Source organism: Labrus mixtus, chromosome 3 (assembly GCF_963584025.1).
Source record: "Labrus mixtus chromosome 3, fLabMix1.1, whole genome shotgun sequence".
In the NCBI taxonomy this organism is placed as follows: domain Eukaryota; kingdom Metazoa; phylum Chordata; class Actinopteri; order Labriformes; family Labridae; genus Labrus; species Labrus mixtus.
Genome location: NC_083614.1, coordinates 31,284,221 through 31,304,319, shown reverse-complemented (window position 1 = coordinate 31,304,319; position 20,099 = coordinate 31,284,221). Strand labels below are relative to the sequence as shown.

The 20,099-nt window shown below is 40.4% G+C and overlaps 1 protein-coding gene across 1 annotated transcript in view; it reads right to left on the bottom strand.

Annotated features, from left to right (window-relative positions):
• The window catches only part of raver2 (ribonucleoprotein, PTB-binding 2), a 103,658-nt gene that overhangs the window by 41,888 nt on the left and 41,671 nt on the right, over nucleotides 1-20,099 (bottom strand). Inside the window, exons 3-4 of the mRNA XM_061034959.1 lie at nucleotides 4,767-5,074; nucleotides 2,769-2,933 (exon numbers count right to left, since the gene is read on the bottom strand). Of these exons, the coding sequence (XP_060890942.1) occupies nucleotides 2,769-2,933; nucleotides 4,767-5,074 (473 nt within the window). The remainder of the gene's footprint in view (nucleotides 1-2,768; nucleotides 2,934-4,766; nucleotides 5,075-20,099) is intronic.

Sequence of the window (20,099 nt, the reverse complement as noted above, 5' to 3'; positions counted from 1 at the left end):
ACCATAGTTATGTCTTTTATCAAAGCAGAGCTGGTGTAATGGGATTAGTCATCTTAACATTTTTTTTACATCTTGATTGATCTCTCAGTGTCATACAAACTTATACAGTGAGTGTGGTGAACCTCACCTCCCCCTGTGCTATATGTATGTTTTTATATTTTGAATGAAGCCCAGACTGAAACTAAATTTAAAAATGTTTATTTCAACAATATAATGAAATAAAAAAATATGAAGAAACAATGTTCACGAAGCTTCCCAAGAGGCCATAAATTCAACGTCAGCTACTTTGCTAATCTAGACAATCCAGACAGAAAATGCAAAAAACAAGAGGTTTACATTTTCAGACAAGTATTTTGTTTTTTTGCGGATGATTTTGAGAATTGACGTCAAAGCACTGTGTCTGGTTTTAGCAGCTACGTTCCTTTTTCTAACCTTTTATTTTGATTGCTTAATAAACTGAAAACACGATCTGAAGCAGCTGTCCCATTCATTTAAATACTATGTTTTCATACCGCTGTTAGTGCTGTTACTGCATCCTGTCCATTAGTGCACAGCCTTTCATAGGACTGTGCACTAAGTTTTCTAAGTATACACACACACACACACACACACACACACACACACACACACACACACACACACACACACACACACACACACACACACACACACACACACACACACACACAGCAAACACACACTTGCAGGCACATACTGTACAGTACATAAAAAAAAAACGCTGAACCGTAGGTCAAAGCCTGCTGGCTCTGCAACAGCGAAGCAACATGAGCTAAACACCCACAAAGCATCATGGGACCAGGATGATGTGGGTGTATTGATTTCTATGTGGGAGTGGGGCATAAAGGGTGGAGCTAAAACTGGAGATGCAGTGGATGACAGATACCCATTATTGTGAGGAGTGATGTCTGAGTGGGCATGTGTGTGTGGGCGGAGAGGAGCGGGATGGTTTACAACCGAGCTGAACAGAGCAAATTAAAAAAAAGAGAACAGAGCAGAAAGGGGGAGGGGTTAGAAGGTGGGGCCACACCTCCACCTCACCATGGAAACGGTTGCTTGGTACTGATTTTTACATCAGCACCTTTAACCTGGTGGCATAATATCGATAAACGTTAGAAACAAGTGGGTCATATAAACATGACTGTGTGAAGAACAGATCCTGAGTGGAGCATGTGTCACATTATCAATGACATAACAGTGAAGCGCTGAGAAAATGAAACACATGAATTTGGAAACATTAATCTCCAATATTAGTTTCAGAGCAGCGCGGGACATGGTCAATGAGATGTATCCTCATAGACAAAATCATTTCTCAGATCTGGTCTTATTTGCACGGGGTGTGAAAACTGAAGGCCCTGTCACAATTTATTTAGGCTGTTATTCATTTCCTGTCATATTTGGTATTCTCTTCCAGTGAAACAGGGTTTTGATTTAGTCTGTATATCTGTGATGCAGAGGCTGGATGTCCTGACACCCTATCTCACAAAAACACACATTTGTGACAGTTACACCTGTTATGGAAGATTTCTAATCGGCCAATCACGTGGCAGATACTCCATGCAATTGTATGCATTGGCCCCCAGACCTTAAAATCTACCAACTCCACTGCATTGCCTGCTAAGTCTGGCAACAACATGTTTCTCTGCTTTTTACATTACTCCAGCTTGTTGATGCTGATTGCCTAAACCTTTTCCACCTGGGTAAGCTACACAGATAGTTCACTTTTTGACATGTTTCTACCTCCAAGAAAGTGATCTCTATCGCTTCCCATGGGGGGGGGGGGGGGGGGGGGGGTCTGCTGTCTAGCTGCTGAAAAACTACAGTCATGATTAGAGTTTAAAACAAGCAGAGGATATTTAATTACAATATCAGATGTTATAGACAAGAAACAGTATACAGGCCACAGCTGACATGTCTTTTGAGTATTGCATTGTTGTTTGTTTTTCCTTTGCTACATTCTTGAAACGATGGCAAAATCAACATGTTGTTATGCGTCAGTGGTTATGTGAGCATGGACACACATAACTGGAGTAAAAGCTGATCAGGACAAAACTGCTTCATGGAAACACGTCGTTCAGCAGAGACCCGTTTAGGAAAGATTTTTGGTTTAAGTTGTTGTTGTTCCGATCAATATATCATGCACACACTTGATCTGGTCGTGACTTCCTGGTTAGGGTAAAACTATTCTTACAGCACATGCCTCTGCCTCTTGCCTCAGCGCATATCTGCAGGTCGTCCTGCACTCTCCCCCCTGTTTATCGATTGCTGCTGAGGTTGCAGCTCAATTAGGGAGAAAGGCAAAAAAAATAAAAAGTATTGCTTGCAGAACGTGATGTAGGTTTCATTTTGAAAAAGTTAGATATAAAAAAACACAGACATCTAAAGTCGCAGAGGTGAGAGAGAAGGAGAATTAGATATCTGGTGCACAGTGAGGGGCCAGAGGAAGGAGCACAGGATGGTCCAGTGCATCTGATGCGAAAGGAGATCATAAAGGAAGCAACGAAGCTCCTTTCTTATCATTTGGAGAATTCAAACAGCGAGAGAGGCAACCTAATTGTCTCTGAATGTAGCACAGGTGTTCTGATCTACTGGTATATATCACACACAACCATCTCTTTGTGTGTTTAGAGTGGAACTGCAGATTCTCATCATTTATGATCAACTGGCAACCTTGCAACAACTCTGTGTTTCTATTGGGTCAAATATGGAAGAAGGAAGTTCTATGTGCACCCATTGAAGTACTAACTCACCTGGCAGAAGACGGGTTTGTAGGTCTCAGAGAAGTACTGGGCCAGTTCCTCAGAGTCACAGAGGTCGAGCGGCAGCCGGTTCACACACAGACACTTGGAGTGAAGGTTCTCCTCTTGGCTCAGCTGGTTGACGTCCATCCACTGCACCATCAACGAGCGATCGCCCTAAACCATCAACAAAGCATGATTCAGAATATCATTTGTGAAGACTGTGAACTGGCTTTACTCTCCTACACTTCTCAAGTAACTTCTAAATAATGCATTTCTTAAAGATATACATCTATATATGGAGATACGAGCTTTTCATCCTCTTGGCTCTCAAGTGCTGATTTGAAAGCTCTTGAGAAATTCAGTCTACAGTACTTGTTTCACGGTTGATCATGAAACAAGGTTGGACAGGTTGGAGGTTTTAGAAGGTAACAATGAGATATTTATCTGTTTAAACTCCAATTTTATACTTAACATGAAACCAAACTCAACCTGCAGAACCATTCTGACTACTGATTTTCTGGTCTGGCCATTTTCTGTTGCTGACTGATGACAAGTTTCATCCAAGTTTTCTAGAAGTAATAACTCAGGTTAAATTCTTTATATGTGATTTTTCACACTTAAATATAATATAAATCAAGTATCTCCTCTGAAAATAACTCTGTGAGTCATGACTGTCTACAATGGGTGTAACACCCGAGTCCCACTGTCTGTGATGTTTTCAGAGTTTTCAGAGTCCTATCTTCAGTTTGTTTACATCGCCAGGACGGCCGGCTGACTCCTCCCCTCGTGTATAAAAGTTGTTTAATTGAGGGACTAGAGAAAAGAAGAATAACATACTGTACTCACTGCTTAACTGTGTTTCTAGATCACGCTCATTTCAGGTAAATTTACATGCAGTGTGAAGATACGAGCAGAATAAAGATCGCTAGCATTAGCATGCTAACACAAACAATGCAGCGTGAGTTGTTTTGGTTTCATGCTGGTGCTCAAGGGCGACATCTGCTGGATCAAAAAATCACATATAAAGCCTTTAAAGATAGGATCAACTATTCAAATGCATTATTCCTTTTTTTAAACCTGTTTTATGTTTCAATCTAAAAAACGACCAGCCGGTCAAAGTTTTGTTTGGAGCTAAAAACTTAAATTTGATTACTATCAGAAAACTTTGAATAAAACGTGAACAAAATCAAATGTATGGAAATGAGATAAATGCCTTATCTTTAGCTGCTGCAGCTCAACCGATATTAAGCTGAACCCAAAGAGTGAAAAAATTAGCAGCTGCTGTAACATCATCAATTGGTTGATCAACCTCTTGTCTGAAGCCTCTAGTTAAGCAGTTTGGCTGCTGTCATTTTTCTTTTAACCACAGGTGACCACTGTGACCAACAAGCTGTATTAGAGAAGAATACAAACTAGTTGCTATGGCAATAACTTAATAAGAAAAATGTTTATTTTGGGCTTTTTTTTTGGCTTTTTTTGGCTTTAATGGAGAGATAGGACAGTGGATATAGTTGGAAATCAGGGAGAGAGAGAGGGAGGGGAATGACATGCGGGAAAGGAGCGACAAGCCGGATTTGAACCCTCCCTTGAAAACTCCCTTGACTCTAACCACTGCGCCACCAGCGGCCCAAGAAAAATGTTAAATGAGGTTAAAAAACTGAACAGTGGGGTCATCGTCTTTATCTGGTTTCACCAAATCCAAAGGTATTTTACAACCAGTGGTGTCTCCCCCTTCTGGCCATTTAAATAATGCAGTTTTAAAGACACTTCTGCATTAGCTTTACTCATAAAGCCAGAGGATACATCCTCTTCTTATGTACGGTATGTGGTTAATCCTGGGTTCAAATCGTTTATATTCATACTCTGCTAATCATGAACTGTTGAGAAAAACAAGACAATTTGGACGGACCAAATCGTTCCAACATCAATTCTGTTTTAAAGATAAAATAGCAAATAAATCAGATAATCAAACATGTTGGTACTATTTTAAAAACTGCTGTTACACACCATTGGTCGTCCCAGCAGCTCAGAGCGGGCCCGTGAAGCAGAGTCCTTCTTCATGTACTCGACAAACCCATATCCTTTGGAGTGTCCCGTCAGCTCGCTGTACACCAGGAAGGAGCGCTCGATGTTTCCGTAGGCGCGCACCAGCTCCTCGAACTGCTGGGCGGTGTAGGTGTGGGGCAGGTTGGTGAGGCAGAGCAGGGAGTCGGTGGGCTGCAGGGTGACGTTGATCAGGCGTCCGCGGACAGTGCTGTGATGGAGGGAGCGGATGGCATCCTGAGCCTGGTCCCCGTTCAGCAAAGTCACAAAGGCTGGAGGAGGGGACATTATGGAGACAGCGACGAGAGGGGAAAAAGACGGACGAAGAGACGAGGACGGACGCACAAAAAGAAAGAGATGCACGGACATAAGTGGACAGGGGGGGGACGGGTGAAGGACATGAAAAAACACAAACATACATTTAAAGCAGACATTCAAAAAACAGGCAGAGAGAGCATGCAGTGTGTGGAGGATGCAGAAAGGAGACATGCAAAAAAACAAACCCACATGAAAAGCAAAGGAAATAAATGACGGGCCAAATGTGGCAGAGTGACGAAAATAAGAATAAGTACAAAATAAAATTTAGGCACAAAAAAATGACAGACAGACAGTCATAAAGACAGACAGACAGATACACAGAGAGAAAGACAACACATTAGCAAGAAAGCCAATAGGGAGCCACTAGGCAGGGGGAATCCACTGTGACACACACACACCTTATCCCATTATAAAAAACATCCTCACTGTGTGTGTATATCATTTAAACACAAGGCCTGACTGACACTTTGCTTCCTCTTGTTCCTTCTTGAGGATGATTTATCGCCTTTTCTTTCAGATGAAAACGTCAGCTGTACGGGAAAGAACGATCCCATTTCATTTATGTTCAATAAAAGCAACACAGGTTTGCTGTATGGAGGCCGTCAGGCTGCACACGGTGCTCACTTGGCTTTTTCTGACTAAACATAAGGAAAACCCACTTTATATCCTGTGACTCTATTAAGGTAGGCTTTGGTGTTTTTGTGTAATTACAAACCATATCGTGAATCTTTAACACAATTTTAAAGCTCCTGTGAGGATCTTTCAGCTTTGGTTGATTTTGGCGCCCCCTGTGGACAAACAGGTACCATTCATCTATTTTTGCTGATCTTGTCCTGCATATGTGTAAGTCATCTTTTCTTTTTAAAAAATTACTTTCTTTTAAACATATCACTCACTGTGAATCTTTGCTGTGTTAAATGTATTAGAAGGATGTTTTGGCATGCAGGGTCCTGTGACGCCTACACGTTTGCAACAATTGCATGCATAAAAAAACAATTAGGAAATATTAAAACGTCTACAAATGGTCTGATTTGCTTTTTGTATGTCTTGAAATGGCATTAGTTTTGATTTCAGGCACTTTCATGACCAGCTAACACTTCCTCACAGGAGCTTTAATAGGCATTTCTTCAAAGTCATGGTAGCTCAATGATGGATAAGAAAGACAAAATGCACATAAAGGCCCATTAATGAAACCACAGACAAACCTAAAAAAAATTAGGTTAAGGTACAATAACTCATATTCCTATGTAGTAGGCTACACAACAAGCCAAAATAAGTTTTGGAGGAGAATAGTAAATAAAAAAGAGGACATGTGTCATCATCAGAGAGACATTTTCAACATGCTAAAAGCTGCGTCATCGTGTGTGTTTAAAGTGCCTACTGCAGCTTTAAGAAAACCAAACGTGTGAAATATGAACATGACTCCAAGGAAACAAAAGAAAATACTGATTCAAATAAAAGGCTATAGCCCAAACTAAAAGCAGAGTCCAAGTTACAAAATAAAGAGAAAACAGGATGTCAGCCCAGATGCATGATAACACTGACCTAACACGTAATGTACACACCGCTGAGGAGGAGAATAAACTCGACCACACAGTCCAATATATCACACAATATGCCATGTGAGTATAGCTGTGACTTTACTGAGGAGGGAGGGGAGGTCTGAGAATCAGGCAGGGAAATATGTGCAGGAAGATAAATTAAACTTTCCATCACATCCCTAAACAAATTATGTTTGAACTGCGGAGCTTAGCCCGGAGTCTAGTGGAGCTGCTCGGAGCAGAATCAACAGAATCAAACTGAGATTGCATCGAGCAGCTCTTTGAGGTTTTGGCTGTTGAAATGGCCACGCTGAGAAAGAGAAAGGCAACAAAATAAACCTAACTCTACAGCACCGTGTGGCACCCTGAGTTCTAATAGAATTTGAATTGCAAACACCTAGCCACGCAAATGCAGCTAGAAACACACAGGTGGTTATGGCCTTACTGTGGGGAAGGCCAATGACAAGCAAGCAAGCAAAAAAAAATGCAAATGCTATTTTGATACTGAACATCTTTTCAAGTCCAATATTAAAGGCTTTATATGTGATTTTTTTGATCCAGCAGATGTCGCCCTTGAGCACCAGCATGAAACCAAAACAACTCGCGCTGCATTGTTGTGTTAGCATGCTAATGCTAGTGATCTTTATTATGCTCGTATCTTCACACTGCATGTAAATTTACCTGAAATGAGCGTGATCTAGAAACACAGTTAAGCAGTGAGTACAGTATGTTATTCTTCTTTTCTCTAGTCCCTCAATTAAACAACTTTTATACACGAGGGGAGGAGTCAGCCGGCCGTCCGGGCGATGTAAACAAAGTGAAGATAGGACTCTGAAAACTCTGAAAACATCACAGACAGTGGGACTAGGGTGTTACACCCATTGTAGACAGTCATGACTCACAGAGTTATTTTCAGAGGATATACTTGATTTCTATTATATTTAAGTGAAAAATCACATATTAAGACTTTAAGAAAAGTGAAGCTAAAATATTAACTGAATCGTATCACTGATCATAAAAATGAAATAAAGAGCTGAATACAATCTGATCGTGCAGCAGGTACAGCTGGAGCTCTGAGCGAGTCTGGTGGAGAAACAAAAGGTTGGCTTGGCTTGCATTCTGAGTGCATGACCAGCAGGAATACATCATCATGCCTCAGGACAAATCTGTCCCTGCAGTCATGCACCTGTGTAAAAGAAACATCCAAGTGATTTGTGTTTTTTTTTTTTTAAATCAAAATTTCAACCTCACCTGCTGTTCTTGTGACTCTAAAGTCATGCACACGCTGTTCTGGAAACTGTTTCTAAAGAGTTTCATCACTGAATCTCCAAAACATTGAAAAAGGGGCTGCATGCAATAACACCACGGTTAAAACCAAAAGTAGATTTCAAGCCAGCATCTTTTACAGAGACTATTCCTGTTGGTTTGAGATGTGCTTTCTGAAGAACTGCTTTTTATTCTTCACATACCTGCACAGTTCTATACAATTAATTTATATAATAAGTGATAGGCAGAGATTTTTTTCTGATGATGACCTGATATGATCTGTGTTTTCATAACGCTCCATGTTGAAAGTGAAAGCCTGAAAAATGGCAGCAGTTTAATTCAAGTGTCCCTCCTAACTCTCGTCTTCCACTACAGATGATCAGACAGAGAGGCCACATCCACCTGACATTCAGATTGATAAAAATGTGTCTTTGTTCTGGTAGCTGAAACCACAGAGGTCTCCATCCTTAAACACTGAGAGGACTCTGTGTGCATTTTTAAAAAGGGCAGGGATAATTATGAGAATTAATATGATCACGATCAGTTTTACATTTACAATCAAGGCAGATAAAAACCAGGATGTAGAATTTGAAAGTGCTTCAGACTGAGGAGTAGCTGAAACATTGGTCGATGGTTGAAGAAGCTTCTGAGAATACTCGACCTGGAAAAGCTAACATACACCTTTAGGGACAACTATATGACGGATTTCTTCAAATATGGAAACCGGTTTTAGAAATGGTTGATCCCTCAGGACTGGACTTTGCTCTGCCTTGTTAAAAACACTGAAACTGACTTAGATTGTTAAGACATGCTGTAACGTCAAGACACACTTGGTGTGGGTATTTGGTCTTGTGTGTATTTCTTATGAAGTTTATTATTTTTTTAAATGATCTATCTGTTTGTCTGTTCTCTTATCTCGGTTGTGAATGAGGACTCTGCTGTGGTTGTTCTTTTGTGTGTGTTGTACTGAGGTTGTTCAAACATTATAATAACAACTGTTCTCTTGGAAACACTTGAAATTGCATAAAAATGTAAATGACGCTGGAACCTCCATAGGAACAATAAAGAAAGAAGGTAGCTGAAAGCAAATGTTAAATCAGCATGTTTTCTGTAGTTTCATAGTCAAAGACAAATCAGTATTTTGCACATTTTTAACTTTTTCATCAATATTAATTAAACTACCGGTAAACTTTTTCTTGAGTTAAACGTGAGCTACAGTTGCCTATCACGATTGTTTTTTTTTTGCCATGTATAGATCAATCTGTTAATAACTTTGAATGAAGCAGTTTCATGTTAAGCTTCAGTGTCTCTCTGACTGTTTATACAAAATGATTCGTATAAACAGGGGGACACATTTCAGTCTTTTCTACGGTTGACACAGAAATGTGAACAAACATTACAAATCAATCTGCGTTTGTTTATGTTCTCCAAACATGTTCTTCATTTCATCATATTGCAAGAGTACAAGGGAAATTATTTATGCGTAAAACGGTTGTATTGGTCATTATTTGTGAGTGACGGTCAAAGAAAAGATGCACATTGTCTGTTTTAACTTACAGCTGACCTTTTAAAGGGGCAGTGCGGACCCCTGCTGGGCCTCTGCAGCGTATGACGTGTTCATTATTGTAGGAAAGATTTTTGTTTGCGACTGGCTAAAGGGTCTGTGGCACTGAGGAATATTGGGGAATCAGATAAGGTTTAGGTAGCCATATCTGCAGTACAGGAACATCACTATACTGACACCATATGAGCCAGCCCGCAGTCTTAGATCCTCAGGTGGGGGCCTCCTGGTCGTTCCAAAGTCGAGACTTAAAACTAAAGGTGACCGGGCCTTTTCAGTCAGGGCCCCTGGACTTTGGATCGACCTCCCTGAGGAGATAAGACTCGCAGACTCCCTCAATTCTTTTAAATCCCTTCTTAAAACGTACTTTTACAGACGTGCTTTTATGTGATGTCGTCTTCTTACTGGTTTTACTATTTTTATCTTCTTTTATTTATGCTCTTATCTTAACTCCTCTTGTGTTTTAACTTACTTTGTCTATTTATGTTTTATATTTATATATACTTTTTATTTTTATTAATATTATTGTTTTTTTGATCATTTAACCACTTGTTTCTATTTCTTTTTCTGCTCTTACCTTCTTATTGCTGTTCTCTTTTGATTTGCTTTTATCTCTTTTAGTTTCTTACATCTTTTTAAATCTTTGGTTCCTCTTGGTCTCAGCTCGTGTTTTTGGGTTCTTGTGTTGCCTGGGTTCTTGTGATGGTTCTTATGATGGTTCTTATGATGGTTCTTATGATGGTTCTTGTGATGGTTCTTGTGATGGTTCTTATGATGGTTCTTGTGATGGTTCTTGTGTTGCCTGGGTTCTTGTGATGGTTCTTATGATGGTTCTTATGATGGTTCTTATGATGGTTCTTGTGATGGTTCTTGTGATGGTTCTTATGATGGTTCTTATGATGGTTCTTGTGATGGTTCTTGTGATGGTTCTTGTGATGGTTCTTGTGTTGCCTGGGTTCTTATGATGGTTCTTATGATGGTTCTTGTGATGGTTCTTGTGATGGTTCTTATGATGGTTCTTATGATGGTTCTTGTGTTGCCTGGGTTCTTATGATGGTTCTTGTGATGGTTCTTGTGATGGTTCTTATGATGGTTCTTGTGATGGTTCTTATGATGGTTCTTATGATGGTTCTTGTGATGGTTCTTGTGATGGTTCTTATGATGGTTCTTGTGATGGTTCTTGTGTTGCCTGGGTTCTTATGATGGTTCTTATGATGGTTCTTGTGATGGTTCTTATGATGGTTCTTGTGATGGTTCTTATGATGGTTCTTATGATGGTTCTTATGATGGTTCTTATGATGGTTCTTGTGTTGCCTGGGTTCTTATGATGGTTCTTATGATGGTTCTTGTGATGGTTCTTGTGTTGCCTGGGTTCTTATGATGGTTCTTATGATGGTTCTTATGATGGTTCTTGTGATGGTTCTTGTGATGGTTCTTGTGATGGTTCTTATGATGGTTCTTGTGATGGTTCTTGTGATGGTTCTTATGATGGTTCTTGTGATGGTTCTTATGATGGTTCTTGTGATGGTTCTTATGATGGTTCTTATGATGGTTCTTATGATGGTTCTTGTGATGGTTCTTATGATGGTTCTTGTGATGGTTCTTGTGATGGTTCTTATGATGGTTCTTATGATGGTTCTTGTGATGGTTCTTATGATGGTTCTTGTGATGGTTCTTGTGATGGTTCTTATGATGGTTCTTGTGATGGTTCTTATGATGGTTCTTGTGATGGTTCTTATGATGGTTCTTGTGATGGTTCTTGTGATGGTTCTTATGATGGTTCTTATGATGGTTCTTGTGATGGTTCTTATGATGGTTCTTATGATGGTTCTTATGATGGTTCTTGTGATGGTTCTTATGATGGTTCTTATGATGGTTCTTGTGATGGTTCTTGTGATGGTTCTTGTGATGGTTCTTATGATGGTTCTTATGATGGTTCTTGTGATGGTTCTTGTGATGGTTCTTATGATGGTTCTTGTGATGGTTCTTGTGATGGTTCTTATGATGGTTCTTATGATGGTTCTTATGATGGTTCTTGTGATGGTTCTTATGATGGTTCTTGTGATGGTCGGGTTATATATGTCTGTTGGGTATCGTGCACTTTGGGTTCTTTTCTGTTGAATTGTATTTAATTATTTTTAGTATTTTGTATTTGTTATGTTCTTGCTGTTGTTTCTGTTCTTCTGTGTTTGGTTTAGTTTGTTCTTGTTTTTGCTGTTTGTCAAAGCACTTTGTAAACCTGTGTTTTTAAAAGGTGTTATATAAATAAAGTTATTATTATCACATGCATACAAGAAGCACTGTTAGTGAATGAAACCTTTCTTCATACTGCTAACTCACTCTTCTTCAAACAAGAGAGAAATGAAGGGTTTTAACAGCTTCAAAACGTCAGGTCACTGACAGCCTTAAGTTGAATAATGGTGGATAAAAAGCAGCAAGACAGACGAGCGAAACCAAAAGGCAGAAAACGAGGCGATGATTCATGTTCTCTGGCCTCTTTAAACACCACACACACACACACACACACACACACACACACACACACCTTCAGAACAAGTCAGTGACAGAAGAAACACATGAAATGCCAAGTTCTGTGTCTGATCCTGAGTGCAAAACAAATAGTCAAATGCAAATCTAAACACTGGAGTTTAGCATCACCGGCCCACAATTCACCAAGCGACTGTGTGTTAAATTATTCAAATAAAAACACTGGCAGCTGGTGTCTCTGCCACTCATCAGCGAGAGCAACACAGCCAAAAACACATCAGCCGTGAGTGGTGTTTTTGTTTTTCTTGGGTGCTAAAAAATGCTGCTTCAATCACGAGCAGCGCTGACTGTGATTACTCTCATCTATACGTGACGTCCATTTCAAGGCAACAGGTTTCGGCTTCTTCAATAATCAACCGGAGAGAGCATGGCAACGACAAAAAACAAACTTTGGCTTGAAGTTGAATAGAAAAAAACGTCTCAAACAACTTCTGAGTCATGCTGCAATTTTCTAACCATTATAGCGCCTGTTTTGATTTCTCCAAAAGCATCTTCACCACAGCACATGTAGCCTTTTCAAACGGCTCTCTCAAACTGAGAGGAGGAAGTGAAGCACATAGGTGATGCATTCGGCTCTGCTATGAAGAAACTTTCAGTATTTAGAGAAAAAATGAATGTATAACTCAACAATCGGGGGGGGGGGGGGTTATCCTAAAAAAGTATTTGTAGACATTTCTAGTAATGTTTTGATGCTCTCTTTTTAGGTCGTGACTCTTGAGTCTGAGTGACATAAAATCACTTGCTGCTGCTGGTAATCAACATCAATCCAACTATAATCACTGCAGGCGCAAACTAGAAACTTTTAGAGCCACCTTTTGTGCCTGAGGGCGCACTCCAGTACCGTGCTTAAGAACGATTTATTTGTCCCAGAGGGGCGATTGGTTTCAACAAGGAGGGCTACAAAGAACAATAAATTGCATTTATAATTAATCAGCTGGCTTTATTTTTGGCCTTTAATGTAGAGATAGGACAGCGGATAGGGTTGGAAATCAGGGAAAGAGAGAGAGAGAGAGAGGGGAATGACATGCGGGAAAGGAGTCACAGGCCGGATTTGAACCCGGGCCGCCTGCTTGGAGGACTACAGCCTCCGTACATGGGCCGCTGCGCCACCAGCGCCCCAATCAGCTGGCTTTTTTTTTGATAAATATATTTGTTTTGCGTGATTAAGAAATGAGAAAAAAAGGGAAAAGTGGTCAACATTTTTACCCCGATAGGACAAACATCTGGAACCCGAAGAAATGCAAAGAAAAGGTCGGACACCTTCACAATATAAGGAGCTAGATAGAGATGATATATTGTTTTTTGATGACAAGAGACTTTCACCATGAATAAATGTTGTGGATTGTTAATTTTTAAACATTTAAACCGTCTTTAAATGTAAACAATCTGCACATTTTCTGCCCGTTGGTACCACGTGTGTGCATCTTCCTAACCTCCACAACCAACATCTGACAGTCCAAACATGTGCAGGGCAGACAGCAGATCTGGAGTTACAGCTTCAAACCTTCTGCAGAGCAGGACCCCCGCACCCGCTGACCCTGCACCTGAACGCCACACGCCTTTATCTAACATGTGAGCTACAAGTCGGCTTCTGCACATTAACCCAGAAATACACATATCACAACGACGTCTACACTTTTAAGGTTGAAACTAAAACGCTAACAAGAGAAAAATCCCTTTCTGTGCATGCACCTTTCACTGATCGGCAGAACTCGGCTGGAAAATACGAGCCAAAAATGTTCAAATAAGCAAATATTTTGGACATCTGCTCCACAGGCATCTTGAGTTTTCTCAGAGTGGAACATCAATGTGTAGGCAGATCTAAATCACGGTCAGGACTGAGTAACACATAGAAAATCTATCCCCACCTCTGCGTATATGTATTTGTGTTTCTCCCCCATCTGAACCTCTATTGATCTCTGTATTGTCTTTTGGTGCCGTTGCTTCCCACCATGCTGCTCTCTGACTGCTGCATTTCTTCATATCTTGTTGGCATTATTCCCCGTCTGCACTCCGTTTCTCTATCTTCCATTTCTATGTGCCTCTGTCTGTCTTCAGATACCGCCTCCACCCAAATCAATTACCTCAAAGCCCATCTAATACTCTTACACACACACACAGTCGCACACACACTTGCTCTGTAATGGATCTCGAACTCTAATCTGGTTTTAACCCGCTAAGTATGCTACCTAACGTTAGGCATCACGAGGAGATGGGAGAGAAATATGCTTTGGGGTTTTATGCTAAAGCTCTCTCTCTCTCTCTCTCTCTCTCTCTCTCTCTCTCTCTCTCTCTCTCTCGCCCTCTAATGACACCGTGCAGCCCTGACGAGCGGGGGCTGACGTCAAATCCTGCTCCATACTTTCTCCAGCAGTCAAAGAAGAGAACTCTTAAATAGCTTACAAAATAAATCTCAGAATTCACAGCCTGTGCAATCATTGAGTGGGCTACTGAGTGAACTTCATGAAAACATGAAAAAAGATTTCACAAAAGCGCCCCAACATCTTAATTATGGTTCTCTGGCTTGTGAACGTGTCGATTATTTCCCGTTGTTCTGATGAGGAGTGTGTAGGGGGTGCTGGAACTGAAAAGGAAGTCTTCCAAAGCTGTTATTCTGCCGCCATAGTCCCTGTTGAAGGAGCTAATTAAAATCAGGAGTTACAAACTGTGCGGGGTGGACTCCTTGAATCTCGCGGGGCAGGTCCTCTTGCTGTGTGGAAAGTGGTTTCTGCTGCTTCATCTCGGGTCCAGAGGCCTTTTTTTTAAAAGTCTCAGGTAGAGAGAGGAGGCTCAAGAAAATACATAAGAGTGATCTGTGTGAAACTCTCAGCTCTTTTTAAATCCAGGTTGAAGACTCACCTGTTTACAGCTGCCTTTAATTAAACAGCTTTAATGAGATTTTAAACTTTAACTCTGCACTGTAACATTTAACTCTTTATTTATTTCAATTAATTTCATTTTTATTCGAATATATTTTCAGATTGAATAATTTCAGTGATTTTTTAATTTTCTATTTTGATGTTTCTTTTCTTTCCTCTGTCATGATGCTTTTGATGTCTTGTGTGAAGCACTTTGAATCGCCTTGTTGAAATGTGCGACATAAATAAACTTGCCTTGCCTTGATCTCCAGGAAAATAAGTTCATTAACACACGTCTTTTTCTTCTTTTGTTTTTCCTGCCACATACATTTCGTTAATCAACCAAAAAAAATACTGTTTTTTTCCCCCATGTGAAGATGGACCATCTTTTCTCTTACACCATGCTCAGCATAATGCATTAGGTGATGGCTTTACCATTAAGACCACGGGTCCACATCAATTATTTTTTCTTATTATTTTGTTTCCTCCACTCTTACCAACAAATCAACAAAAAAATTGCAACCAAAGTTGATTGTGCAAGTTCTTCAAAATAACATTTGTGACCAATGATTTGTACCAAACAAAAATGTGTAATAGACAAACAAATGTTGTAAAGTCGACGTTGTTACCCTCGCTATGCCGCACCAGAAGTATTAGTTGGTTTAACTAACTATTAATATGCTATTGATGCAGGCCCACAATGCCAGTTAAAGGCAGGGTTGGTAATTTTCGAAAACTAGCATGATTTTGAAAGTAGCATTCCCTCAGTGCTGCGTCTGCACCCAGCCCCCTTCCTTCTGTGCTCCCTCAAAAGCCACGCCCCCTCACTACAATTCTACAATTCACTTAGCAGACGCTTTTATCCAAAGCGACGTACATCAGAGAGTAAGAACAACACAAGCAAGGACCGAGAAAAAAAGGGAACAATGTGAGTAAGAGCAAACGATCAGCTTTGAGTCTGATTGGACACACAGGTGCTGACAGGAAGTGACCAGAGGCAAAGCACAACATTGAGGGCAGTTCTTGAGAGCTCTAATCAGTATAGAAACCATCTTATAAGTCGTCGTTATCAAACAAAAACCATCGTCATTACCATCATCATCATCAATAATATGGAGACCATCATCATTAAGTTAGTAGGTATTCATGAAAGAGCTGGGTCTTTAGCTTTTTCTTAAAGGTGCAGAGGGACTCTGCAGATCACATGGAGTTTGGAAGTTCATTCCACCACCGGGGGCGACAGAGGAGAAGAGTCTAGTCAGCGACAAACTCACAGTATAAACTCCGTCATCGGTGACGCGCTTTGAATGTGGGCTAGTGGATGCAAGGTAGAGAACGAGCAGGGAGGCTGTGATTGGTTCATCAGATTGGTACCTCGTGGCAGACATTGGTTGAAGTTTTTACACGCTTACAACTGCTACAGATGACGGATTTTCTTCGTTCCTTTTTCAGAGAACATGAGTAATTAATTTCTGTCAGAAAAGGAGGAAATGACCAACCCTGCCTTTAAATGATGTGTCTAAGGTATAACTCAGCTTCCCGCCACTGGCTGTGGCTGTAGCTCCAGTTAATGGGCGGTGCTCAAATGCCAGGATGTAAACCAGCACGGTGGACGAAGAACCTCTCAACCTGAGCAATGTGTTACAACATTCAGCACAGGCATGTGGACATTAACCTGCAGGGAGGACCAACATTTCCCTCAATGAAGTTTCTATTTCATCGGCAGGGAAACTAGTCACTGTGAGAATCTCTACTTTATGAATCTAACTTATTGGTAAGGTTCAGAAAAAGATGCTTACATTCTACTTTTTTTAAAATCAATATCACATCTATGATCCCAGAGTGACATCAAAGAACAATTTATTTAAATGAGAAGTTTCCCCAATCAGGAAGTCATCCATTATTTTCCACGCTGTCTTCATCCCATACAGGCCGTCATGTGATGAATTATTATACAGATCCTTCTTTTTTCTGATACAGGTGCTTGAGTTATGAGCTTGGAAAATTTCAATTTTGCTTCAGAGATGAAAGATTCAAGATAACAGAGGAAACCGGGGAGCAGAGAGGATGGCGTTTGGAAATTACATCATCGTTGCAATGTCAACCTGGACTGAAGTTAAATCATCTTTGTTTGAGCCGGGGCCGAGAGGACAGGGAGGAGGAGGAGCTCTCTTTAGATCCTTTGCTCTTTTTTTCTTTTACATCTCTTGCAAACAGACACACACATTTTACAAGTCTCCTCAGGGTCATGGTAACAAAGGAAGCCCCCCCCCATCCGAGGATGCTCTTGAAAGTGTATAAATCCTCAGATCACAGCGTACATCATCTCTGAGAGGATCACAGCTTTGATCTGAAAGGCTAAAATGCATTTTTTTTCTTTTTTTTAAAAACAGGAAGTCGACAAATATCACACACACTACGACTCTGCCATGATGGTGCCTCTCATTTCTGTATCACCAATGCATCTCTGTGCCTTTTTTTTATTCCTCCCTGTCACTCTGTGCTACAGCATCTACATGAGTAAACACTTCATCCTCCTCTCTCCTCCTCTCCTCTCCCTCCCCAGAGCGCTCCTCTCATCCTCTGAGCCCTTTGTCTTTCTTGCTCGTCGGCCCTCCCACACTCTCTTTTCCATCATCATCACCTCCTCCTCCTCCTCTTGATCCTGTTCGCTCCCTCTTGTTTTCTCACTCTTTTCATCCGTCAGTTCCAACTACAGTCCCGCAGCCTGAAGCAGCACTTCAACAGCAGTCCTAAAGGGAGCATTATCCCTTGAAATCTGTTTGTTTAATTGATTTGAATTGTCATCACATTTGTTGAATAAATATGGAAAATTTCGCTGCATTCAAATCTTTAAACTATTGTCATCTGGAGCGCCATCAAACAGTTTCAGTCTCTGAACAAAACAGTTTCACAGGTCTTTGAGTTAAACGTGTCAGTCCTGACTATCACAATGTTCTTTTGGGTTTTCTTCCAAGCATCAAATGACACTAGAGCAACAAAGTGGAAGAAAATGATTCTTTGTTTTTTTGAAAATCATTTTTTAACATTTTTGAATTGTGCAGCGATTCTTGGAGAATATATGACAGCCACTCCTCAACACAAAATCCAAACCCACCTCTGAAAATCATGCAATCATTCACATTATCTTTCTATTTTAACTTTAATTTAACATGTAGCCACAATGATTGTATCTCTGCTGCCCTCCTGCCAGCTTGGATTCTTCCAAACTTGAGCGCATATGATGAAATCTTAAATCATTTCATCACACTTTGGGTTTTTTCAGCTTTAAAAAACGCTGCTTTGTTGTAAATCAGCTGTCAATTTACCATAAAAGTACAAATCTCTTTGTTCCCACACTGTCTTTAAGAAGAGCAGGTGAGGCTTATTATATGTACAAACATGTGAATGTATATTTCTTTGATTTTTCTGAGTTAGAAAATCTCATTTGTAATTAAATATATGAATCTTTTGCAGAGGTGCTGCTTGTCAACAGGCAAGGCAGGTAACCGCTTGGGGCCCCAAACCAGTAGAGGGCCCCCCCGAGGGCTCACAAACTTAAACCAAAGCAGTGGCCCGAAATGTGCATTTTTTTTAAACGACAGTAGGAAACCTCCCTTAGGGGGCCCCATCTGACAGCACTCACTCTCATTCCCTGCTGAACCCTGCATGCATTATTGCTGTGAAAACCAAAGTCGGTCAATGAAGTCAACCAATAAAAATGAAGAGGAATTATCGGTCTCTAGGAGAGAGAAAGAGAAACAGGGAAAAAGAGGAAGAGGAGTAAAGTGACCCTCCAGACGTGATGGTGATGAATGTTGGTTGGAGGGCCCCTAAATTGATTTTTGCCTCGCGCTCCAAGAGACTGTCGCCACTGATCTTTTGTCAAGAGAGGTTTGATGATTTTAGAGCATGTTTATGTTGTTTTTTTCCAAACATCCAAACGAGGGAATCGTTACAGCGTCAAGCTAAGGCTTCATTCAGTTGAACACTTCAAAGAGATACTTTTGGACAAGACGAACTGACAACTACAAAAAAAAAAAATCCTTTCATTTTTGACTCCCCAGGATTCCATAGAAAACTGCTTTGACACATAATCGTCATATTTATACCTTTGGCCCCAAACCGAAGTAAACTCTGCTCGCTGCAACGCACCTGTTTTCAAGTTGCTCCTTTAATAGGAAACATGCACGCCTGAACCGCAACAGAACTTTTCAAAGACTACCTCTGAAGGACAAACGGTAGATGAGGCAAAGTTTCATAGACAATATCAATATTTGAAATAATATGAGATCCAGATTTTGTGAAGGGAACTCTTGTCTGATCTAATGTTTAGCCCCTGGTGGAACTGAAGATGATCTAAATGCGATCAAACTGAACAGCAGGAACAATCTAGAAATTAGCATTAAACTAAAAAAAAGGAAACACAATCCAGAATGTAAAAAAAAACAGAGTATCTTCAGTGATTATTATTTACAAGTTGTGTTTAAAAAATCTATCACAACAACTTGTCCAGTCGCTCTTTTCACTGCGTTTGTTCCTGCAGTGTTCAGTATTCAAATGGAACAGTCAGGTACACGAGATTGTTGAGTGGGTGGTTTTGATGCATAGGTGGACGGAGAGAGATGGAGAAATGAAGGGGATGGAGGGATGAGAGATGCATAAGAGGCAGCGCTGAGTGGATCTAACACTCGGCATCGCTTCAACCAGCCGCCCACTCGCACGCCCACATCAGCTACATTGTTCACTCTGCCGCTCTGTCCCGCTTTGAAAACGTTTTCGCTCTAAAAATGGATGCAACCCCATTCCGCAAACGCTATTTTTTTGTGTTCTTTAGATCCAGTTTAAGGATGTGAAAGGATATTTGCATTTACAATTAAAACCATGCCATCAGAAGGACACAAAAACAGAGTCAAATATTGATTTTTATCTTCATGTAAAGAAATAAAAATAATAATTTTAGCTACTTAATCATAAGAACACAAGAACCCAAAGACAAAAAAAACAACATCGTGACCTAACCATCCCATGAACCATCATAAGATCCCAATCAACACCAGTTCTTCTGAACCACATATAAACAGCACAATGCATTTGTATTGTGCATGTAAGCCCCTCCCCTGCAAACCATTATATCATCAATTCATCATCATGTGATTCTTTCAGTGAATCCCTCCATCCTTCTCATTTTCTCTGGAGCATCCTA